The sequence below is a fragment of the Oncorhynchus tshawytscha genome, linkage group LG23 (genome assembly GCF_018296145.1).
Source record: "Oncorhynchus tshawytscha isolate Ot180627B linkage group LG23, Otsh_v2.0, whole genome shotgun sequence".
Taxonomy (NCBI): Eukaryota; Metazoa; Chordata; class Actinopteri; order Salmoniformes; family Salmonidae; genus Oncorhynchus; species Oncorhynchus tshawytscha.
The window spans coordinates 1,592,071-1,617,689 of NC_056451.1; the positions used below are offsets into that span (position 1 = coordinate 1,592,071).

At 40.6% G+C, this 25,619-nt stretch overlaps 1 protein-coding gene across 5 annotated transcripts; it reads right to left on the minus strand.

Annotated features, from left to right (window-relative positions):
- Positions 1–2,677: 2,677 nt before the first annotated feature.
- Positions 2,678–15,070, minus strand: LOC112223169 (protein cornichon homolog 4). 5 transcript variants are annotated; one of them, XM_024386195.2, is made up of 5 exons: positions 14,952–15,070; positions 14,381–14,449; positions 8,242–8,354; positions 4,591–4,731; positions 2,678–4,402 (listed from the first exon to the last, which is right to left on the minus strand). In XM_024386195.2, exons 1-5 carry the CDS (start codon positions 15,018–15,020, stop codon positions 4,375–4,377), a joined length of 420 nt encoding a protein of 139 aa, XP_024241963.1. In that variant the 5' UTR covers positions 15,021–15,070; the 3' UTR covers positions 2,678–4,374. The 5 variants fall into 5 exon arrangements, with proteins under 5 accessions (XP_024241963.1, XP_024241964.1, XP_024241966.1 ...); XM_024386196.2 differs by lacking the exon at positions 14,381–14,449 and having other exon boundaries at positions 14,923–15,044; XM_024386198.2 differs by lacking the exon at positions 14,952–15,070 and having other exon boundaries at positions 14,362–14,429.
- Between the last annotated feature and the right edge of the window lie 10,549 nt (positions 15,071–25,619).

Sequence of the window (25,619 nt, forward strand, 5' to 3'; positions counted from 1 at the left end):
GGGGTGGTGACCTGTCAACTCTGCGATGGGCTGGGTCATGCAGCAAGACAATGATCCAAAACACCCAATCAAGTCTACATGAAAATGGTTCAAAAGTAACAAATGTTATGTTAGGGAATGGATTAGTCAAAGTCCAGACCTAATCCCAATTGAGATGTTGTGGCAGGACTTGACAAAAGCAGTTCATGCTTGAAAATCCCAAAATATCGCTGAAGCATATCGTTAAAGCAGTTCTGCATGCAAGAGTGGGTGAAAATTCCTCCACAGCGATGTGAGACACTGATCAACAACTAGAGGAAGCATTTTGTTGCAGTCATTGCAGCTAAAGTTGGCACAACCAGTTATGGAGTGTAAGGGGGCAATTCGTTTTTCACACAGGGTAATTGGGTGTTGCATAACTTTGTTAATACATTTTTTTTATAAATTCGGGTTCCCTTTATCTAATACTGGGTTTTGATTGAAGATCTGATAACATTCAGTATCAAAAATATGCCAAAATCAGGAAGGGGGCAAATACTTTTCACGGCACTGTATATCTATGTTGTTCTTCTAACAGGAAAGTGATTTTTATTGGTTTATTTATTGCCTCTAATAAACCTCTCAACGTATAAGAGATTGGGGTTTTCACACGCTGAAAATAATGACGTATTTTATTTCACCTCAAACTTTTAGCTATTTTTTAATGACAGGACTTACAGGCATTTTAACTGAATCGGATGGATATAAAATCCACAAATCTAAGTGAATCTTGGAGATGCTTGTATGGTTATGATGATTACGTTTGTTTAGTGTTTTTTAACACAGATAAATACCCTTTTAAATTGGATGTAGCTTTGTTTCCCCAAAGGATGGGATGGTGAGATTGATGTGCATGTTGCTTAGGCCTCACTGCTGCCAGAAGAAACCATTTTGACCACCTGTGGTTCAGCTAAATAGCATTTGATTATATGGTGGCTATGCTCTTACTCTTCAGAGTCCATGCTAGACCTAGTGAAGCACGTGCTGAGGCTAACTTTCTAATGGGAATGTTTAGGAGGTTATAAACTGAGCAAAAAAAGAAACGTCTCACTGTTAACTGCGTTTATTTTCAGCAAATTTAACGTGTAAATATATGTATGAACATAACAAGATTCAACAACTGAGACATAAACTGAACAAGTTCCACAGACATGTGACTAACAGAAATGGAATAATGTGTCCCTGATCAAAGGGGGGGGTCAAAAGTAGCAGTCAGTATTTGGTGTGGCTAGCAGCTGCATTAAGTACTACAGTCCATCTCCTCATGGACTGCACCAGATTTGCCAGTTCTTGCTGTGAGATGGTACCCCACTCTTCCACCAAGGCACCTGCAAGTTCCCGGACATTTCTGGGGAGAATGGCCCTAGCCCTCACCCTCCGATCCAACAGGTCCCAGACGTGCTCAATGGGATTGAGATCCGGCCTCTTCACTGGCCATGGCAAACACTGACATTCCTGTCTTGCAGGAAATCACGCACAGAACGAGCAGTATGGCATTGACATGCTGGAGGGTCATGTCAGGATGAGCCTGCAGGAAGAGTACCACATGAGGGAGGAGGATGTCTTCCCTGTAACGCACAGCGTTGATTGCCTGCAATGACAACAAGCTCAGTCCGATGATGCTGTGACACACCGCCCCAGACCATGACGGACCCTCCACCTCCAAATCGATCCCACTCCAGAGTACAGGCCTCAGTGTAACGCTCATTCCTTCGACGATAAATGCGAGTCCGACCATCACACCTGGTGAGACAAAACAGCGACTCGTCAGTGAAGAGCACTTTTTGCCAGTCCAGCGACGGTGGGTTTGTGCCCATAGGCGACGTTGTAGCCGGTGATGTCTGGTGAGGACCTGCCTTACAACAGGCCTACAAGCCCTCAGTCCAGCCTCTCTCAGCCTATTGCGGACAGTCTGAGCACTGATAGAGGGATTGTGCATTTCTGGTGTAACTCGGGCAGTTGTTGTTGCCATCCTGTTCCTGTCCCGCAGGTGTGATGTTCGGATGTACCGACCCTGTGCAGGTGTTGTTACACGTGGTCTGCCACTGCGAGGATGATCAACTGTCCGACCTGCCTCCCTGTAGTGCTGACTTAGGCGTCTCACAGTACGGACATTGCAATTCATTGCCCTGCCCACATCTGCAGTCCTCATGCCTCCTTGCAGCATGCCTAAGGCACGTTCACGCAGATAAGCTTGGGCATCTTTCTTTTGGTGTTTTTCAGAGTCAGTGGAAAGGCCTCTTTAGTGTCCTAAGTTTTCATAACTGTGACCTTAATTGCTTACTGTCTGTAAGCTGTTAGTGTCTTAATGACCGTTCCACAGGTGCATGTTCATTAATTGTTTATGGTTCATTGAACAAGCATGGGAAACAGTGTTTAAACCCTTTACAATGAAGATGTGTGAAGTTATTTTGATTTTTACGAATTATCTTTGAAAGACCGGGTCCTGAAAAAGGGACGTTTCTTTTTTTGCTGAGTTTAGTTGTGGAGTGGTTAGGTGGTGAAGGAATTGCTTAAACTTGCTGTTTGAACTGGGTTGTATCACCCTTAACATCAACGGGGTTAACTGGGTTTTCCTTGACTTTGATCTCATTTATGTGTCCTCCATTTCCCTCGTCTCTCACTTGTTCCCTTCTCTCCTATCCCTCACCTTTATCGCTTACATTTTTGTTGTATCCACTTTTTTCTCTAGCTGTGGTGAAATTAGCATTTATTTGCTGCTTTGTTTTTCCTTTTCCTGATTTATTTATTCAATACAGGCTGACATAAAATGTCTTTGAAAAAACTTGCTTATCTGTTTATGGTTTTTGTTTTTTTCTCATTTCCCCTGTACTATCGTTGGACAGTCAAGCAAAATAAGCTTTTCTGATGTGCTATATATCTGTATATGTTAATGGGATGTATAATGAGAGTGTAAGAACAGTGTATAGGCTAAGCATTTTTCTGTGACACAGATCTCCCCTGCATCAGGCGAGTGCCTGCCCACAGGTCATTACAGCCACCACCAGCTTGTTCTATTACAGAAGACCGATAGATAAAATATATATACACACCTCAGTACAGATCAAACAATCACAGACGTGTTCTAGGTTCAGTTTATGCAAGTTGTTCTTGAGACATACCTTATTTCCTTGCTGTAAACGCTTGGCGAGGTGAGAAGCCATTATTAGGTTTGTTAGCAGCTAGATTCGGAAGAATCCGTTTTGCATTAAAGTGATTGTACTGTTATGTAACGTTATGTATGCATATTTTCAATAAAGCATTCAGGGTTTTAAGACCATGTGTGATGGCTTTAATGATTAGCAGCTTACGAAACACATATTTTCAAAACATGACTTTGGACTACAGTATTAGCCCTACCACAATATAATCTCACAAGAAAAAGACACCAATTGTTCTCTTTCAAGTTTATTTAAGAAACCCCACAAATTATTTTCAAAAGCACAGAGTAATTTTAGTTTGATTTAATACAATCTGAACACGCACCCTTTCCCCATGGAGAAACACATTTGGCTGGAACATGGTCATTCTCAAACTGCACAAATAACATACATAGTGAAATGTAATACAACGATAATACAGACAAGGGATTTGATTCAATCTGAAGCACTACACAAATTTAAAGACTTACATATCAGCTCAATTGGAAATGACCTTAAATGAAATTGCTCTTCAGTGGTTATTGCCCATTGATACACAGTCGAGTGATAATAGGGTTGAAAAACATTTTCCAATCCAGGTGCATGTATTCCCCTGAGAACACTATTTCATAATACCAATCAAATGTGCAACTTTCAGCAGTCAGGGAATGTCAGATCTACAACTTATTGATGTTAAGAGACCAAGAAAATATAGAAATCAATCTCCAAAACACAGGGTAGTATTCTGCAAAGGATATTCAAGGATTTAAGGATTTTCCAGCATGTTGACAAGAGACAAAAAAATAAATATGACAATCAAATATGGCATTGACATATCAAAGATGATGTTTGGCAGGCTGCAAGAGGATGTGCTAGCTGTTGTGATTGGCTCTTGGCTGAAAATATGTTAGCCAATCGTATGCACCATCTAGCCTGTATGGTTGTCATGTTTTCCATCTGCCCAGAGGAGCAGTGCATGGACAGCATTGTTGGACACAGGCTGAACGAAAGCACGCACACAGTTCCAGGGCAGTTATGAGAACACAGAAGTACGTAATGGAAGGGAGGGGGTGGCTGAGCAATGATTAGGTGTCCAAGGGGAGTGTAATCTCAGGTGACTTCAGCTGAGCAGAGGACTGAGGACCAGGACATATTGAACACCACATTCTGAATAGTTTGTGATTTGGCCGATTGGATTAAAAAAGCCATGGGGATCTCAATCGTTGATCAGTGCCAGGATCATGCTGTGGAGGAGAAAGGAATCATGTGACAAGTGAAGAAATTACTTTAAAACAAAACTTAAGCTCAGGCTAAACATATGTTATCCTGTACTAAGCAATAAATAAAGGAGCAGTAAGATTAGCTATGTTAGTACTGTAACGTGACAGCGGCTAGCATATAGAATCCCAGACAGCAAGGGCCAGTCTCTTACCTGTACAGGTAGATGAAGAAGCAGAGCAGGTGGAAGCCGAGTTTGATCATGGACTCTTTCATGTGAGACTTTAGTTGTCCCCGGTTGTGGATTTCAGTGGGGTCAAACACCCCCATGTTTCCCATGGGCACCTTCCAAACCCTGTCAGATAAACAATAGGTAGACAACACTAGAGACACTAGAACAACCATAGCATTGTAGGTAACAGCTTGGGTGTGGGCTCTCTAAGAGTTGGAGAGTTTGAGTTTGTAAGGGGCTTACATGGGCTAGGGTAGTTATAGTATTACTTGTGGGTGCTGGACTTCCTGCTGAGCAGGGGGCAGTATGTCAAGTTCAACAACATCACTTCCTCTGTGTATATCTACCGGTTCCCCAAAAGGAACTGTCATCTCTACAGTGCTATTATTCATATGCACCAATGACCTGAAAGGCTCTGATGGGAACTGCTTGGCAGTGAAATATGCAGACACCACCAGGCACCCTCAGATGACACACTGCATTTCCAAACAGACGTAAACAGGGTTCATGACTGGTGCAATAACTACCCCAAACTCAACAAAACTGCTTACTGATTTCATGGGGAAGGCAGACTCAGTGAGCCACCTAGTCCTGATTGGTGAAGAGATAGTGTTGAGTTGTAGGTACCTGGGAACCATCATGGACAGCACACCCTTTTAATGCCAACATTCAGAACATCAATAAAAAATACCAACTACGACTATACCTCCTGCGCAGACAGACAACTGAACGTCAACACCTAGATACTCTCTAACTACTACACCTGCCATATAGAGTGTGCTGACTTTCTGTAACCTGGCCTGGTACGGTGGGCAGTCAGTGGCTAATAAGTGTATCCTCAGGCGGACTGTGAACCTGGGGTCCAAGCTCTACGGGCTGCAATGCAGGGGTCTTCAGAGCCACTATGATAAACAGGCAACGGCCAAGAGCATCATAGAGGACCCCACACAATCTTGCCCAATGATTTGAGCTGCTGCCCTCCAGAAGGAGATTAAGGGTCTCACTTTTCAGTAAGAATAGGAGCAAGGCCTGCCAACAGTGGGACATAGGACAGATGCAGGCCCAATACACTGTCGGACGGTAGAATATGTGAAAATGTAAATGGGTGAATTGCATACTAACTTTCCAGTTTTCAGTACCGCATGTAATACAGTTCAAGTAGGAAGTTTACATACACTTAGGTTGGAGTCATTAAAACGTGTTTTTCAACTACTCCACACATTTTTTGTTAACTATAGTTTTGGCAAGTCAGTTAGGACATCTACTTTGTGCATGACAAGTAATTTTTCCAACAATTGTTTACAGACAGATTATTTAACTTCTAATTCACTGTATCACAATTCCAGTGGGTCAGAAGTTTACATACACTAAGTCGACTGTGCCTTTAAACCGCTTTGAAAATTCCAGAAAATTATATCATGGCTTTAGAAGCTTCTGACAGGATAATTTACATACTTTGAGTCAATTGGAGGTGTACCTGTGGATGTATTTCAAGGCATACCTTAAACTCAGTGCCTCTTTGCTTGACATGCTGGAGGAAACAGGTACAAAAGTATCAATATCCACAGTAAAACGAGTCCTATATCGACATAACCTGAAAGGCCGCTCAGCAAGGAAGAAGCCACTGCTCCAAAAACTGCTATAAAAAAGCCAGACTACGGTTTGCAACTGCATATGGGGAAAAAGATCGTACTATTTGGAGAAATGTCCTCTGGTCTGATGAAACAAAAATAGAACTGTTTGGCCATGATAACCATCGTTATATTTGGAGGAAAAAGGGGGAGGCTTTCAAGCCGAAGAACACCATCCCAATCATGAAGCACGGGGGTGGCAGCAGCATATTGTGGGGGTGCTTTGCTGCAGGAGGGACTGGTGCACTTCACAAAATAGATGGAATCATGAGGAAGAAAAATTACGTGGATATATTGAAGCAACATCTCAAGACATCAGTCAGGAAGTTAAAGCTTGGCCGCAAATGGGTCTTCCAAACGGACAATGACCCCAAGCGTACTTCCAAAGTTGTGGCAAAATGGCTTAAGGACAACAAAGTCAAGGTATGGGAGTGGCCATTACAAAGCCCTGACCTCAATCCTATAGAACATTTGAGGGCAGAACTGAAAAAGCGTGTGGAAGCAAGGAGGCCTACAAACCTGACTCAGTTACACCAGCTCTGTCTGGAGGAATGGGCCAAAATTCACGCAACTTATTGTGGGAAGTCAAATCAAATCAAATTTTATTTGTCACATACACATGGTTAGCAGATGTTAATGCGAGTGTAGCGAAATGCTTGTGCTTCTAGTTCCGACAATGCAGTAATAACCAACAAGTAATCTAGCTAACAATTCCAAAACTACTACCTTATAGACAAGTGTAAGGGGATAAAGAATATGTACATAAAGATATATGAATGAGTGATGGTACAGAGCGGCATAGGCAAGATACAGTAGATGGTATTGAGTGCAGTATATACATATGAGATGAGTATGTAAACAAAGTGGCATAGTTAAAGTGGCTAGTGATACATGTATTACATAAAGATGCAGTAGATGATAAAGAGTACAGTATATACATATACATATGAGATGAATAATGTAGGGTATGTAAACATTATATTAGGTAGCATTGTTTAAAGTGGCTAGTGATATGTTTTACATCATTTCCCATCAATTCCCATTGTTAAAGTGGCTAGATTTGAGTCAGTGTGTTGGCAGCAGCCACTCAATGTTAGTGGTGGCTGTTTAACAGTCTGATGGCCTTGAGATAGAAGCTGTTTTTCAGTCTCTCGGTCCCAGCTTTGATGCACCTGTACTGACCTCGCCTTCTGGATGATAGCGGGGTGAACAGGCAGTGGCTCGGGTGGTTGTTGTCCTTGATGATCTTTATGGCCTTCCTGTGACATCGGGTGGTGTAGGTGTCCTGGAGTGCAGGTAGTTTGCCCCCGGTGATGTGTTGTGCGGACCTCACCACCCTCTGGAGAGCCTTACGGTTGTGGGCGTAGCAGTTGCCGTACCAGGCGGTGAAGTTTGTTAGAATTAGAAGTTTGTGAGTGATTTTGGTGACAAGCCGAATTTCTTCAGTCTCCTGAGGTTGAAGAGGCGCTGCTGCGCCTTCTTCACGATGCTGTCTGTGTGGAAGGCTACCCGAAACGCTTGATCCAAGTAAAAAAATAAATAAAGGCAATGCTACCAAATACTAATTGAGGGTATGTAAACTTCTGACCCACTGGGAATGTGATGAAAGAAATAAAAGCTGAAATAAATCATTCTCTACTATTATTCTGACATTTCTTAAAATAAAGTGGTGATCCTAACTTGACCTAAGAATTTTTACTGGCATTAAATGTCAGGAATTGTGGAAAAACTGTGTTTAAATGTATTTGCTAAGGTGTATGTACATTTCTGACTTCAAGTGTATAGTGTTGTGTTCATATGCTGACGTCGAGAAATGAATTTTAATATGTAAAATAAAGTATATCTCATTGTAAGGTTCACAACACAGCCACTGATGACAGCTCTGAGCGGAACCCCTCACCCCTCAGACACAAGTGTCTTTATTGTCCACATAGGACAAGAAGATGCCGTTGGTCATTAACATTCAGTTGTCATCACAAACAAAAAGGTACAACGCACTTACCTGTACATGTTCCAGGTGGCCACAGGCAGGTTGAGTAGGAAGACAAACCAGTGCAGGGAGACAAGCATCAGCACTGTTGCCAGGGCCTGGCCTACCAGCTCTGGTACAACCCACTGCAGATGCACATTATGAAAAGTATATGAGCACAAGCATACAGGACACAATAAATAAAAGACAATGGGCCACAGAGGTATAAGTCAGGAAGTTGAAAGTTACTACCTACATGTAGGGTAAATCCATTTGAATTCAATAACTTTTTGACTGCACACCTTTTGATTTGAACGAAGCATTCCATACATAGGCCTATTTAACCATTGGAAAAGTGCTCAGAAAGTGACTTTAGGGACCTGAATTCCAAAACATTCACGAGGTAAAGGTGCTCAAAGTTAACCCATTTTGCATACCCCCACCATGTCATCATCACTGGAAAAGATGAACAGTTGAGATTTATATCATTTAAAACCTTACAAAACAGGGTTGTCAAATTGTTTGACAATTTCTAGATTAATTTTTATAATGACCTTTAACATCAATTACCTAAAAACGATATTTGCATATGTTGTACCTTAGACCCTATTATACATAGTCTAAGATGTTTGTGTTGTGTCATCGGTTAAGACAACATGCTCTTGAATACAAGGTGGGTGTCATGTTTTGGCTGATACATGTTCAAATATGGAAATACAATTGAAATGTCAAATCTTGAATGGTACCACAAAGATAGTTGGATGTCCACACATCAGAGAATGTTGACTTGAATGGGAATATCTGTTGTTTTAAATTATACTGTCAATCATCCATAGGAAACCTACTGTCAATAGTGTACCAGCTAAATTACAGTGGTCTGAAGGGTTGGTTCCATTCTATGAATTATATTTCTATGATTGAAATGACACCCCCATGTATTCAAGGGCATGTTGTCTCAACCAAAAACCTCAGATGATGTGAAATAGGATGAGAACGAAGGAAAATTATTTTGACACTTTTTTTTGATAATTGATGTTCAAGGTTTCAAAATGACATTCTGTATTCAAAAATATTTTCCAAATAAATAAAATAGTTTGACCACACTGTTTGTAAGCTTTTAAAATATTATCACACTAAACTATCTTTCTAGTGAAGAAGACCTTTATCTCCTGAACCTTTTGGCAAATCAGGTCCAAAAAGTCACTTTCTGACCACATTTTCCATGGACAACCATGTCTGGAAAGTTTGACTTAAATCAAAAGGGATCCTGACAAAAAGTGATTTGATTTCAAATGCATTTAGGGATGGATCGACATTTATAGAATGGTTACCTGGAGGAAAATGGGGGAAGGTCATGCTTTTTTAATTAGTCAAGTGGAGGGTTTAGTATTTTATTAAATCTAGTTCAGGGGAGGGTCATGTAATTTGTAATTGATTGAAATGTCAATATTTCTTTGGTGTTTTAGAAGTAGTTGCTTGTTAGGCAATAAATCAATGTGTGCCCGATCCCACCCCTCATCTCGGATTCTCCGCTGGGCACTCAATATCAAGTGCGCCTATAGGCTATTTAGTGTGTTCTCAAATCAGACGATCCATAGCCTATTGGCTACGAAGTGCATGCTCGAAAAGCACAGAGCAAAGTTATATTTCTAAGATAGCTGCTGGGATGGTGTAAATGAAACTAGGCTACATTACACACTGCAATGGATAATCCAACCCTGAGCCCTGGCCTGCTCTGTGTAATCAAAAACATTTTTGTGTGCAGTTTAACCAATGGCTGTGCTGTGTAGGACTATGGGGGCAGTTCAGGAGAGTCAGTTGCCAACTACTTTTTGTTTTAATTATTATTTTGGGGACAGGGGAGGGTTGATAAAAAAATGTAAAAATGTTGAAGCGTTCAAGGGGGGGTTTATGTCAAATATATTTTAGTGAAGGTAGGGCCATCCATTTTCATTTCAGAGGTCTGATTTTCTCCATGTAAACCTTATTTTAAATATTGTTCACTCCCTTAACCTATACCAACATTAACAAAATATGACGTTCTTTCTCATGTCTGCTCTGCACTCAGGTGCACAGCTTGTACTTATCACGAGTCCTATAGAATACCACAGTATGAGTCATAATACCCATTAAACCTGGCGGTCGAACAGGGAAACGGTTCCATTTTTCCACCATTCATTTCTCTCATAGGGGATTTTAGAAACACTTCAAATAAAGGCTGTTTCTCATGTTGAGTGACTTCTTGATAACTGTGTAAATCTCTCTAGGACAGGCCTGGGCAATTATTTTCCATGGAGAGCCTCATTAGAATATATTTTAGCTATCGCAGGCCTAAATCATATTACAGGATTATACATCATGTGTATGACTTGACAGATATATCTACTGTAAATTACATCCAGATATGCTACTTATTTTACTTTTTTAAAATGCAGATATAAACCACATCCATGCTCTCCTTTTGGTAGTTATTTTCATTATTAAACATGCAATGAACTACACGGAGGGAAAAGTACACTGTGCATTCAGCACCACGGACAGAACTCTTGTTAACAGGTATGTACAAAAACACAAGAGAACTCAACAGTACATTTCAACTACTCAATCAGTAAGGAGTGAAGACTCTGATGGGCATTAACTACAGCAGTTCAGTCAGGTTTAGTTTCTGACATCGCTATGTGCAGGATTTCTGAGAGGTGTGAGTCAGTAAGAGATGATCTGTGCCTTGACTTGTTACATTTCATCACTGAAAATGTCTGTTCACATACATAGGTTGACCCAAACAGTACAAACATCTGAGCATGACTCCTAATCTTTGGAAAGTTTTGTTCATCAAGAGATGCATAGAACCTCGTCAGGGACATCGTTCTGAATAGTTCTCCAATCACTGCATCAGACTGAAGATAGATAAGCTCAAGTTGCAGGTCAGTGGGAGCGTTATCCACATTGAAGTTGAAAGGAAACCAACAGCATGTTATTTTCCAACATTTGAAATACTCAAAAACGACGAGAAAACTCACCGTTCAAAGCACGCAGCAGTGATGTATACTTCTCCCGCTGGTCATCTTGATAGGGAACAGACTAGTAGTGTCGTAAGGTGGGTGATATTGTTGGCTTCTACTTGGCAGGTCAGGAAGAGTAACTTACCCTTGAAGGCTTTGACAAGGCTGTACATCTGATGTGCAAAAAGGCCCTTCCTTGTAGTTTGGAATTCAGTTCATTCATGAAGGCCATGATGTCCGCAGTGAAGGCAAAAATCAGCCAACCATTCTTTATCTGGCAGTTGATGGAAATCCACATATTTTCCTTTAATTTGCAAAAACTCAGCAATCTCCGACTTCAGGTCCCACACCCTTTTAAGTACCTTCCCCAAACTGAGCCATCTCACGTTTGTGTGTAAGGGGAAATCTGCATGATCCGACTCGGTCTCTTCCAACTGTGAGACAAATTTCCTGTGGTTTAAAGATTTTGCTCTTATGAAGTTTACCACTTTAGTGACTGCATGTACAACATGGCTCATTTTCAGAACACATTTACAGAGCACCTGCAGATTAATAATGCAATGCAGGAAAATAATGTTCTGATCTGGGTTCAGCTCAGCTACTTGATCTTGTATCATTTTCAAAACCCCAACGTTTTTTCCTGTGAAGTTTGGGCACCCATCAGTGGTCACACACTTATTAATCTCCTCCAATGAATATTTCACTGTGGTTGTGCTCTTCACTGACTGCACCGAAGCAAAGTCCTCTGCCATTTCAAAGTCTGGGGTTATGCCTCATAAGAATATCAACAACTGCGCCGTGTCACATGCATCACTGCTCTCATCCAGGGCCAAGGAGAAATAGGTGAAATCCTTTGCCTTGTATTTCAACTGTTGCTCCATATTCTCTGTGATGTCCTCAACATGCCGTGTCGCTGTTCGTCTTGACAGGGAAACATTTTCAAACAGCTCTTTCTTGTCGGGGCAAAGTATTGCTGCAGAGTCAATTAAACATTCTTTAATGAATTCGCCCTCAGCGAATGGCTTGCTATGTTTAGCAATTGTGTAGGACAGTACTTAGATAGCACTCGCAATTCCGTCGTTTGCTGAATGCAGTTTTGTGAAAAGTCCTTGCTGCTTTTGCAACTATTTCGATGCACTTGCCCTCTGCTCAGAAGACATATTCCTATATTTCTCTGCATGCTTCCGTCTGAAAGTGTCGGGATAAGTTGTCGTCTTTCAATACAGCAATGCTCTCCTTGCACACAGCTTTCCCTGATACCTCAATAAAGAAATATTTCTAAGTCCACTCTTGCTGGAACACCCTACATTCATTGTCTACTTTCCTTTTCTTTGGAAAAACTCATTTTAGCGCAATTTCTAGCTAGCTACTATTTGTAACGTGTGTCAGCCACTGCCTGTCCTCGTGCAGTTGTTACTTATACGTGCCTTCAAAATAAATGTCCCCCAAGCGGTCGGAGTTATATCATTACACAAAGGCGAGTATTCATTATGCTTTTAATTTGAATAACAAATACTTTACCATCGCAAATTCTTTATGTAATCTGAGGTCCGCGGGCCATATTGAATCAGGTCGACCTTTGCCACTCCTGCTCTAGGATAAAGTTACTTTTATCAATATATTTGCCTGTATTTACCCCGCCCCCCCAAAAAATGAACGGCTAGTTAGCTGCTAATGTGGCTATCATAAAGAACTACAAATGTCATGATGATCTGGACGAGACTGTCGAATCAAGACAAAATTAACTCGATTAATTATCTAATGTTAGGTAAATGTAGTAATGAATAAATTGGCTGAATTTCTTTTAAATGGACAATTCTGTGAACTGTCTCGTGCAAGTTTTAAATTGACACAGTACCTGTTAGCAAAGGTGTCAGCTTGCGATGGTTTGCAGGTGCTTGCAGGGATTTGTAGTTTTGCATGATGTCTACTTTGATCTTAATTAGCATTTTCGAATCAGAGTTAATGGAACAGAATATATTGACAAATCACCTTGTCCGAGATAGAACATGGTTATCAAAACATAACGCCAGGGTAAGCCTACACGAAACACAGCACTTATTTTAAGAATTTAATTTTTCACATAGGGTGGAAAACGATTGGAACAACTTTCCTGTTTGACCGTTAGGTTATGGGTATTATGACACATCCACTGTGGGGCTCTATGGCATTCCACATCCTTTTTGCAGTGGGAAATGTACTGACCCTACCCAAATGCTCTGTCTAAACGTAAATACGCCTCACTTGCGATAGGGTTTTGGAAATGTTTGGAACTTAATAAAAATGTCAGTTTCTGACAAAACAGCAAGTATAGTCTAGAGAATCGTTGTACCATCTAAACCGTTGTGAAATATCTTCCATAACCAAAAATATTGTAATTTCATTTGTTTGAGTGAAAATGGTGTACAAAACCTAAAGTAAAGACGCAAAAACGAAACGTAAGCACAGAATTCGCACATAAAACATCTACCTCTTCTTAGACTTGCTTTCAATGAGAATGACAGATCTATAACACACATTTATATGGGAATTTGACCCAGTGGCCAAAAAGTTACATATTGCAGCTAACTTTCATATCAAAAATACACTTACTGTACAGTTTATCAAAGTTACACCCTGCTGTGTAAAAAAAAAAAAAAAATCCAATGGAGGGAGTTCGATTTAGCTCACCCGGTTGACCCGGTAGGGGGCGTTTATCCTTGTAAAAATGATTGCACTCGTTTTGACCACAGGCTGCCTCCCGGCTTTGTGGAGTGGGTAACAAGGTGGGATATCTCGCTTTATTAGCTGGGTGCTCTGCCATATATAACTATCTTAAAACGAAATCCGAAATTCAAGAACATTGGGAAAAGTCGGCACACCAAATGTAGCCCCGTGATGCTCGATTTGCGATTCACAAATGTATCTTTTGGAATTTGAAATATTATTTCTTGCTAATGTGAAAGTTAAGTCCCAAATGTTAACAAAACCTTATCGCAAACGAGATTTTATGTTTCGAACCGTTAAAACAGTGTCGGGATTATAGTTTACAGTGAGCCAGTTGTGGTCTACACCTTTAACCGAAAGCCGTAAAGGGGGGCTATGCCCCTGGGTTCTCGAGAGCTAGCTAGCTGCGTGTACAAGCAAAACGATATATTTGAAAGGAAATTACCCATGACAACTGTGCTTACTCTGTTTAACTTCGAACAGCAGGCTCGTGCATTGATGTAGTCACATTCTAGATCGGAGAGGGTAATTACCTATTCATAAAGTTAAGGTATGTAAACTGTCTTGGCAGAGATGTATAAGGCTAACGTTTAGCTATACAGTAACAGTTTCTCTATATTCTGAATGTCAGCTAACTCAAGCGAGGAAGCCATTGAATACATAGGAATGTGTGAGTAACTGGGACTCACGGTCTGTTTAACCACTGAACTTTTGCTAGGAAAAAACAAGCAGCAGACACTGCATCTAAAATATGTCAACACTTCCGTTGACAGCCAGAAGATCGACATTTTAAAGTGCAAAGGACGAACAGGGCGTTGGCTAACTGGCCATTACTGGCTAGTTCGCTAACGTCTTTTTATCAAGACACAGCAGTAGTGATTGGATTGATCCGTTTGATAATGGCTAAATCACGGCCACCGTTAACTAGCACCTATCTACCACAGCCATGGACCCACAAAGCACGACCGCTAAAACGTATGGATTGTAACAAAGAATAGTACACAACCTATTAGCTAATGTTCAAGAAAAGGATACGAAGTACACCGCCAGAAAAATCAAAGCACAGCAATCGACCAGCGATAGAATGAACACAGCCGCCTCCATCTTTCGTCTTCCGCATTCACTGCTATTTCCGGTTATTTTAAAATTGGTCTAAAGGGTCAGGTTTTACCTATACTGCCACCTGTCGAACTGTAGTAGATAGTTTGGAAGGGGGTGGAGCACCGCAAGTTTAAGACCATACTTAGTCATTGTTCTCCCTCTTTTCTCTTAACAAGAGATTGGTCACCTTTGTTTGATACTGTTTTCCTTGAATTATTTGGCGTGGGCTACGGCCAAACAGCCTGTGATGAGTTTAGTTAATAAATCGGTAATTCGTAAACGCAATCCTCTGTCTGGACATTTGTTCATTTAGGATCTAGCCAGGTCATTACAATATTTTTACTGACCAGAATATAACATATTTTTCTGACCACCATACGACTAGTTGGTCATAATTGTGACCACTATATTATGCAGCCTACTGGTCATAGTTAAGATCTCATCATAACCTGGTAATGACCACCTGACTACTGCTTATAAACTACACTTTTTTTTCTAAAAGGTTCTGAAAGGGTTATTCAACTGTCCCCATAGGAGAACCCTTTTTGGTTCCACATAGAACCCCAAAAGGTTCTGCCTGCAACCAAATAGGGTTCTTCAAAGGGTTATCCTATGGGGACAGCCGAATAAACCTGTTAGGTTTTAGATGGCACCTTTTTTTCTAAGAGTGTACTGTAATATGTATTGCTGAGGATAAAGTTGGAGATACAAAACATTGTTAATTACATTTCTATTTGTTTCCATAGTCACCAAATAAAGTTAATCTGCAACATATTCTTACATTTTAAATAGATCAAGCAATGGCAAAAACAAATCTACATCAGAATTTTTCGCACATCTGCATACAGTAATTGTTTCAAAATTCACCCACAGACATTACATGAATAGAAAGACTGGGACACAGAGTATATAAAGGCCCATTGTCTTATTTGATTAATTATTATTTTTACGGATACAAGTATCCTGTGTGTGTATCCTGTGTGTTTCTTTTCTCTCCTTCTGCCCTCACAGATGAACATCATCACTTCCCAATCAGTCAACAATCAATCATCAATCAGAAGACACACCTCCTCCTGTTTCCTACCCTATCACAGTTCCTTTCCCTTGGTTTAAAAACCCCATCAGTTGTTTGCTCTAGAGCTCAATCTCTCTGTAAATGCCATGTATGTAGATCTCTGTGTTTCACTCTCTCTTTGTGTCTTAACCTCTCTTTTGTTTGAGCACCTCCAAATCACTTTGTCATCTCCTGTGAGTATTGTTTTTGGTTATGGTGTTTGTTTGCTGGTGGGAAAAGGGGAAACCAAGACAAGTCGCCCATGGGCATACACTACCCATAGGTAGACTTTGTTAAAAACACTAGTTAGAACTGGGTGGACCACCCACTGTATTTTTGGTTAGTTAGCTGTTGTTAAAATAGGCTAGTCTAGCTTAGGGGTGTTTTGGATGCTTATTGTTTCTTTCCTTGGGTCCAGCTCAGCCCCTTTTCCTGCTCCCCCCATTACCGTGTGTTTTACAATAAACCCTGAGTTTGACGGTATAATTTCAGTTGTCCTGGTTATTTCATTCCCACTTTTACTTTGTCACAATTATAATTTGCATGAGTTATGCTACGGGTCTCATTACCATCCCCCCCCCCTAGACTGTCGGGCCAAAAGGGATTCGTAACAATTACTAAGCATGGTTTGATGGGGCAGAGCCTCACAAGGTCTTCTGAGCACAGAAGGCGATCTGGAGCGTAGTGGCTCTCTTGAAGAGTCGTGTGACGTGTCAGATCTGCAATGAAGAGAATCAGCACATTACATCTCTATCAATTTTAGATTTTTAAAGAAAATTAGAAAAGGACATTCTTGAAGAAACTTTGTGGAATCAGCTGCCTATAGGTATTTCCATGGTGCTAGTTGACAAATTTTGTTGTAGTTTAAAGGTGTTCATATACATAGTTTGCATCCTTCTGCAGCCAGGGGCATATTTTAGGACTTTACAGCAACAGATCAACCTGAGTTTTCTGGCTTTTCATGGAACTTACTGTAAGTGTAAAAAGAGAAGAAATGATAGGCATAATGTGGGCATGCAGGAACTTGTCGTGACTTTACCTTCAGTAATATGATTATTTAATCCACTAACTACATGGAATTGTTACCCGATTAAATTAATCATGTAACAATTAACTCATTAGGATTTGGGGCACCATGGAATAAATTGTTTAGAGTTACCATCTCCCGAATTAAACTCTATAGTACAGTTAAAGTTGGGAGTTTACATACACTTAGGTTGGAGTCATTAACTTGTTTTTCAACCACTCCACACATTTCTTGTTAACAAATTACAGTTTTGGCAAGTCGGTTAGGACCACTACTTTGTGCAATACACAAGTAATTTTTCCAACAATTGTTTATATATATATATAATTTCACTATCACAATTCCAGTGGGTCAGAAGTTTACAAACACTAAATTGCCTGTGCCTTTAAACAGCTTGGAAAATTCCAGAAAATGTCATGGCTTTAGAATCTTCTGATAGGCTAATTGACATTTGGGTAAATTGGAGGTGTGCCTCTTTGCTTGACATCAATGGAAAATCAAACTAAATCAGCAAAGAAGTCAGAAAAAAATTGTAGACCTCCACAAGTCTGGTTCATCCTTGGGAGCAATTTCCAAACACCTGAAGGTACCACTTTCATCTGCACAACAATAGTACGCAAATATAAACCCCATGGGACCACGCAGCCATCATACCGCTCAGGAAGGAGACGATTTCTGTCTCCTAGCGATGAACGTACTTTGGTGCGAAAAGTGCAAATCAATCCCAGAACAATAGCAAAGGACCTTGTGAAAATAATGGAGGAAACAGACACAAGTCTCAAAATCCACAGTAAAACGAGTCCTATATCGATATAACCTGAAAGGCTACCTAGCAAGGAAGAAGCCACTGCTGCAAAATAGTCATAAAAAAGCTAGACTATGGTTTAACTGCACATGGGGACAAATAACTAACTTTTTGGAGAAATGTCCTCTGGTCTGATGAAGCTAAGAGAACTGTTTGGCCATAATGAACATCCTTATGTTTGGAGGAAAAAGGGGGAGGCTTGTAAGCAGAAGAACACCGTCCCAACCATGAAGCATGGGGGTGGCAGCAGCATATTGTGGGGTGCTTTGCTGCAGGAGGGACTGGTGCACTTCACAAAATAGGCATCATGGGGAAGAAAAATTACGTGCATATATTGAAGCAACATCTCAAGACATCAGTCAGTTAAAGCTTGGTCGCAAATGGGTCTTCCAAAAGACAATGACCCCAAGCATACTTCCAAAGTTGTGGCAAAATGGCTCAAGGACAAAAAAGTCAAGGTATTGGAGTGGCCATCACAAAGCCCTGACCTCAATCCTATAGAACATTTGTGTACAGAACTGAAACATTGTGTGCGAGCAAGGAGGCCTACAAACCTGACTCAGTTACATCAGCTCTGTCAGGAGAAATGGGCCAAAATTCACCCAACCTCTCGTGGGAAGCTTGTGGAAAGCTACCCGAAACGCTTGATCCAAGTAAAAAAATAAATAAAGGCAATGCTACCAAATACTAATTGAGGGTATGTAAACTTCTGACCCACTGGGAATGTGATGAAAGAAATCAAAGCTGAAATAAATAATTCTCTCTATAATTCACTTTAAAATAAAGTGGTGATCCTAACCTGACCTAAGACAGGGATTTTTACTTGGATTAAATGTCAGGAATTGTGAAAACCTGGAATTTACTGAGTTTAAATGTATTTGGCTAAGGTGTATGTAAACTTGACTTTAACTGTATATATCTATTTAATTGATACAGTCAGCTTATTAATCATTATCATTACCTCTTATCATATTCATCATTCTGAACCTGCTCGTGTTGATTATTCAGGGTTCAGAATTGTGACCACTGGACGTGAGCTGCAGCTTTTCGTCTCTGGTCTAAAGGAAGATGAGTTTATTTCTTCACCTCGTGTTGAGGATCAAAGTTCCAACCATTTCCGACGTGTAGCGATTGCTCCACACACACTTTTCTGGTCTAATGTGAATTTCATTTCCAAGACTTGTTATGCACTCTGGCCAAAAGGACGGCTCCTTCCGTCTGACACGCTCTTCTGACCTCACTCAGGGTGTGGCTACTTAATGTGCAAAGGGTATGATTAGAAGTTATCCCTTAACTCCTAAAATCGAACATCTATCCTAACAAAAATACTTTCAGCATTGTTCATGTCCTATGCACAACGTATTGGATGGAAACTTGACAGATAAAGGGGGTTTCCTTTCCAAGTTACAGAATTTCGTCCATACAGTTTGTTTTCAATGACATCACACAATGAAAAACAATATGACATTAGTTTTCTACATTTTCCCACTGACCATTCCCAAAATTCTTTGTTAGAATTATTGTTCCATTATCCACTTTTTGGACGTTAAAAGTTTTGGGTGGGCAAAAGTCTCTGGAGACAAAGGGACATTCCTTTAGCCAATACTGGAGGGTAGAGAGAGAGTCCTCTCCTGCTTAATTTATGACTGGGTGTGGAGGTATTATCAAAACACCCACACCAGTTACATCCTCCCCTCTGCGAGTGGAAGAAGGTCTGGTTATTGTCAGCCATTTCCAAGCTGATCTGACCCATTGTGATCCTCACAAGACAGTCATGACAACACGACAGAACAGTAACACACAGTAAAATATCTTTAACAGAATCGACAAAAAGTCGTAGCAAAGGCATGTTTGCTCCTCTGTCCCTTCATATTGAAGTGGGAATTTAATGAATTAGTCATCAATCTGAAACATTTTAAGAAAGAAGATATCAACGTTAGACAGAAGTTGGATAATGACCATTTTTAACCCATTTTAAATGGTAAAGTTTAGCTTAATCATTTCAGCAACAAACATGGTTAGAAATGGAGGTTATTGGCAAATCTCTTCCTCTTCTCTGCAACTGCGCACCGTATGCGAGTTTGAGTGCGCGACAGGGAGAATGAGCAAGAGAGAAAAGGAAGAAACTTTGCATGACTCACCATGGTAGGTGTCTGTTGAATCAGGACACAAGGGTTTTGCACCTGAAAAAAAAGGCGAGATTAAATAGGATTTTATTTGCTTTACAATGGTATTCTATTAGAACGTGGTGCTATATCAATTGGATCTACCTACACTACACTCTTAGTGTTCCAAAGGGGTTCTTCGGGTGTCTCCATAGGTGCACCCTTTGAAGGACCCTTTTTGTTTCCAGGTAGAACCCTTTGGGGTTCCATGTAGACTCCTCTGCGGAAAATGTTCTACATGGAACCAATAGGTTCTATCTGGAACCAAAAAGGGTTTTTCAAAGGGTTATCCTATGGGGACAGCCATTGAACTCTTTTAGGTTTGAGATACCAGCTTTTTTAAATTTGCAAATCAACTCAGCCAAATCTCAGAGTTCTATTTAACCAGGTCAGAAACTCGGTTGCTCTGCAACAACACAGCTGCTGTTAACATTATTAGCTAGAAAAAGTCCAGCAGCTAACCTCTGTAGCTAGCTAACACCAGTCAGCTAGCTAGCTAACGAAAATGCAAAGAAAGGGAGTTAGCTATATTTGTTTATGGAAGGTTTGTTACACAAATAACTTCAGCCATTAGCTAGCTAGCTAGAGCCAAACAACAACTGCTGACCTTGACACAGAAGCTAGCTAACGTTAGTTTACATCCAAATGCCATAACACTACTAGTAGCTAGCTACTCCATAGTCCAAGTACAGTACAGTAAGAGCTACCTAACTTAGCCACATTTCACTGTCAGACAGGACACTAACATTACTCAAACTGCTGAGAAAACAAATGGCTTGCAAATGACATTAACAGTGCCTTTGGCTCTGTTGTGCACTGACTGCAGTGTGCAAATGCATGTTTGGTAGCATCAAAAAACTCACCAGTTTAACATCCATAACATCCGTCTTAGCTCTTATTGCAGGACTTTGACTGTGGGGAATCACCTTTCCAATCATTCTGTTGTGTGTATTGGCCATTCATACTGCTCTGCAGCCTAACCTATGAATTGTGCACCCGTGAAATGGGGTATCCGCCTACTTAGTGACACTCACAGAACACAACTCTGTAGAGTTTACCACAAATATTGAGGTCTTAGCTCTTATTGTGCTGAAAAACACAAATTAGTTTAACAAAGAGAAACAAAAAAATCATAGCAGAGTGTGTCCACAACATAAACACATGAAGAATAAGAAATATATACTCACATTTCTGAAGGACGCATACGGGCCTTGGCAAAAACAAAGAATGCTACCTAAAAGAAATCCCAGGAGATGACTGGAACTTATAACTGAAATGGAAAATTCTCTGTGTCTGTGACACCCTCTGATTGGTGCGACGCAGACCCAGTGGTGAGCGTGGTGAAACTGAGAAGACAATATCTGTCCTTTTGAGTTTTGAAGCAGAACCTTTACCTGATAAAGTCATGTTAGGATATGTCAGTTATCCAGTCAGTCCAAATAACTTGTGTCGGAACCACTAAGGTGTTTCAGATGCCAAGCTTATGGTCTTGTTGCAGCAGTGTGTAGGAGGGAGATTAGGAGATGTGAGAAGTGTGCAGGAGGGCATGGGACGAACAAATTTGTAGTATCGGTGGAAAAAACTGTGTCAATTGTGGGGGTGCCCATGTTGCTGGGGATCAGAAGTGCCCGGTGTGAGAGAAAGGTTGAGGTTGCCAGGGTCAGAGTAGAACAGAAGGTGTTGTATACTGAGGCAGTGAAGAGAGTTGAGGATGATTGGTCAAGGGTGAGTAGTAGGCCTAGGACAATACAGAGTGATACAAATTTGTTTGTCAGTAAGTTTGGCTTCTTAGCATTCATTGCCATGGTTATCAGCTGCAGAGAAGTACTTGGGTGTACAAGGTTTTACTGCAGAAGAGTTTCAAGGTGTGTTGAACGAACGAGTACCTTTCTCCCAGTCCGTTGGCCTGGTGTAGGATCAGTTAGGGACAAAGTAGTGGAATGGGGTGGGGATTTAGATTTGTATTAAATCATGGTGTATATACAGTACCATTCAAAAGTGTCCCCTACTCATTCAAGGGTTTTTCTTTATTTGTACTGTTTTCTACATTGTAGACATCAAAACTACAAAATTACACAAAGGGAATCATGTGGTAACCAAAAAAGTGTTAAACATGTGTCACGCCCTGACCGTAGATTGCTTTGTATGTTTCTATTTTTTAGTTTGGTCAGGCTGTGATGTGGGTGGGTATTCTATGTTTGTATTTCTATGTGATTGGCCTGGTATGGTTCCCAATCAGAAGCAGCTGTCAATCGTTGTCTCTGATTGAGAACCATAGTAGCCTGTTCCCACCTGGTGTTTGTGGGTAGTTGTTTTCTGTCTTTGTGTGTCTGCACCAGACAGAACTGTTTTGGTTGTTCTCGTTGTTGTTTTGTTAATCAGTGTTCAGTTCCATTAATAAAAGGATGAACACGTACCACACTGCACCTTGGTCCTCACCTTCTTCCACCAACAGCCGTTACTACATGTTATATTTTAGATTCTTCAAAGTAGCAACCCTTTGTCTTGATGACAGCTTTGCACACGCTTGGCATTCTCTCAACCAGCTTCATGAAGTAGTCACCTGGATTGTTTTTCCAACAGTCTTGAAGGAGTTTCCACATATGCTGAGCACTTGTTGGCTGCTTTTCCTTCACTCTGCGGTCCAACTTATCCCAAAACATCTCAATTGTGTTGAGGTCGTGTGATTGTAGAGGCCAGGTAATCTGATGCAGCACTCTATCACTCTACTTGGTCAAATAGCCCTTACACAGCCTGGAGGTGTGCTTTGGGTTGAAAAACAAATGAAAGTCCCACTAAGTGCAAAACAGATGGCATGGCGTATTGCTGCAGAATGCTGTGGTAGCCATGCTGGTTAAGTGTGCTTTGAATTTTAAATAAAGCAAAGCACTCCCACACCATCACACCTCCTCCTCCATGCTTCACAGTGGGAATCACACATGCAGAGATCATCCGTTCACCAACTCTGCATCTCACAAAGACATTGCGGTTGGAACCAAACATTTCAAATTTGGACTCATCAGACCAAAGGACAGATTTCTACTTGTCTAATGTCCATTGCTCGTGTTTCTTGGCCCAAGCAAGTGTCTTCTTATTATTGGTGTCCTTTAGTAGTGATATCTTTCAGCAATTTGACCACGAAGGCCTGATTCACACAGTCTCTTCTGAAGAGTTGATGTTGAGATGTGTCTGTTTCATGAACTCTGAAGCATTTATTTGGGCTGCATTCTGAGGTGCAGTTAATTGGCGATTTCTGAGGCTGGTACCTCTAATGAACCTATCCTCTGCAGCAGAGGTAACTCTGGATCATCCTTTCCTGTGGCGGTCCACATGAGAGCAAGTTTAATCATAGCGCTTGCTGGTTTTAGCGACTGCATTTGAAAAACTTTCAAAGTTCTTGACATTTTCCAGATTGACTGACCTTCATGCCTTAACGTCTTACGGCTGAAATCCCGTTTAACGGGATCGATATGACAACAGCCAGTGAAAGTGTAGGGCGCCAAATTCAAACAACAGAAATCTCATAATTAGAATTCCTCAAACATACAAGTATTATACACCATTTTAAAGATAAACTTGTTGTTAATCCCACCACAGTGTCCAATTTCAAAAAGGCTTTACGACAAAAGCATACCATGCGATTATGTTAGGTCAGCACCTAGTCACAGAAAAACACAGCCATTTTTCAAGCCAAAGAGAGGAGTCACAAAAAGCAGAAATAGAGATCAAATTAATCACTAACCTCTGATGATCTTCATCAGATGACACTCATAGGACTTCATGTTACACAATACATGTATGTTTTGTTCGATAAAGTTCATATTTATATCCAAAAATCTCAGTTTACGTTGGCGCGTTGTGTTCAGTAATGTTTTGCTTCCAAAACATCCGGTGATTTTGCAGAGAGCCACATCAATTTACAGAAATACTCATCATAAATGTTGATGAAAATACAAGTGTTATACATGGAATTATTTATATATATATATATATATATACTTCTCCTTAATGCAACCGCTGTGTCAGATTTCAAAAAAGCTTTACGGGAAAAAGCACACCATGCAATAATCTGAGTACAGCGCTCAGAGACCAAAACAAGCCATACAGATACCTGCCATGTGGTGGAGTCAACATAAGTCAGAAATAGCATTATAAATATTCACTTACCTTTGATTATCTTCATCAGAATGCACTCCCAAGAATCCCAGTTCCACAATAAATGTTTGTTTTGTTCGATAAAGTCCATAATTTATGTCCAAATACCTCCTTTTTGTTTACGCGTTTAGTTCACAAATCCAAATTCACAGGGCGCAGGCCAGACGAAAAGTCCATTACAGTTCGTAGAAACATGTCAAACGATGTATAGAATCAATCTTTAGGATGTTTTTAACATAAATCTTCAATAATGTTTCAACTGGAGAATTCCTTTGTCTTTAGAAAGGAAATGGAACGTAGCTAACTCTCACGGGCGCGCGCCTGACTGAGCTCATGGCATTCTGCCAGACCTCTTAGTCAATCAGCTCTTATTCTCTCCCCCTTCACAGTAGAAGCCTGAAACAAGGTTCTAAAGACTGTTGCCATCTAGTGGAAGCCTTAGGAAGAGCAATATGACCCCATAGACACTGTATATTGGATAGGCAAAGACTTGAAAACCTACAAACCTCAGATTTCCCACTTCCTGGTTGGATTTTTTCTCAGATTGTTACCTGCCATATGAGTTATGTTATACTCACAGACATCATTCAAACAATTTTAGAAACTTCAGAGTGTTTTCCATCCAAATCTATGAATAATATGCATATCTTAGCTTCTGGGCCTGAGTAGCAGGCAGTTTACTCTGGGCATCTTATTCATCCAAGCTACTCAATACTGCCCCCAGCCATAAGAAGTTAAAGTAATGGTGGACTTTCATTTCTCTTTGCTTATTTGAGCTGTTCTTGCCATAATATGGACTTGGTCTTTTACTATAGAGGCTGTCTTCTGTATACCAACCATACCTTGTCACAACACAACTGATTGGCTCAAACGCATTAATAAAGAAAGAAATTCCATAACTTAACTTTTAACAAGGCACACCTGTTAATTGAAATGAATTCCAGGTGACTACCTCATGAAGCTGGTTGACTGGTACTGTGCGTGTAGGGTTAGTTGGTGGTGCAGTATTTTCCTTTCCTGCCTTTCTTTTTCATTGTTTAATCACAAAATGTAAGTGATTGACCCACACACTACCGCACAGTAGGTGGCGGTATGCACAATCAAAATGTGCGAACGCCATGATAGCAAAGAAGAAATACACATAAGGCTTGCATTTAGTCCAAAAAGTGTATTCCTATGCTGTTTTTTTGCACATTACTTTAGTGCCTTGTTGCATACATATGCATATTTTTTCATTTCTTTTCACTCTGTTAAGTCAGTATTGTGGAGTCACTATAATGTTGTTTACCAGTTCTCAGTTTTCTCCCATCACAGCCATTGAAGTCAACAATAAAATCACCAATGGTCTCATGGTGAAGCTGTTTCCTTCCTGTCCTGCAGCTCAGATCAGAAGGAC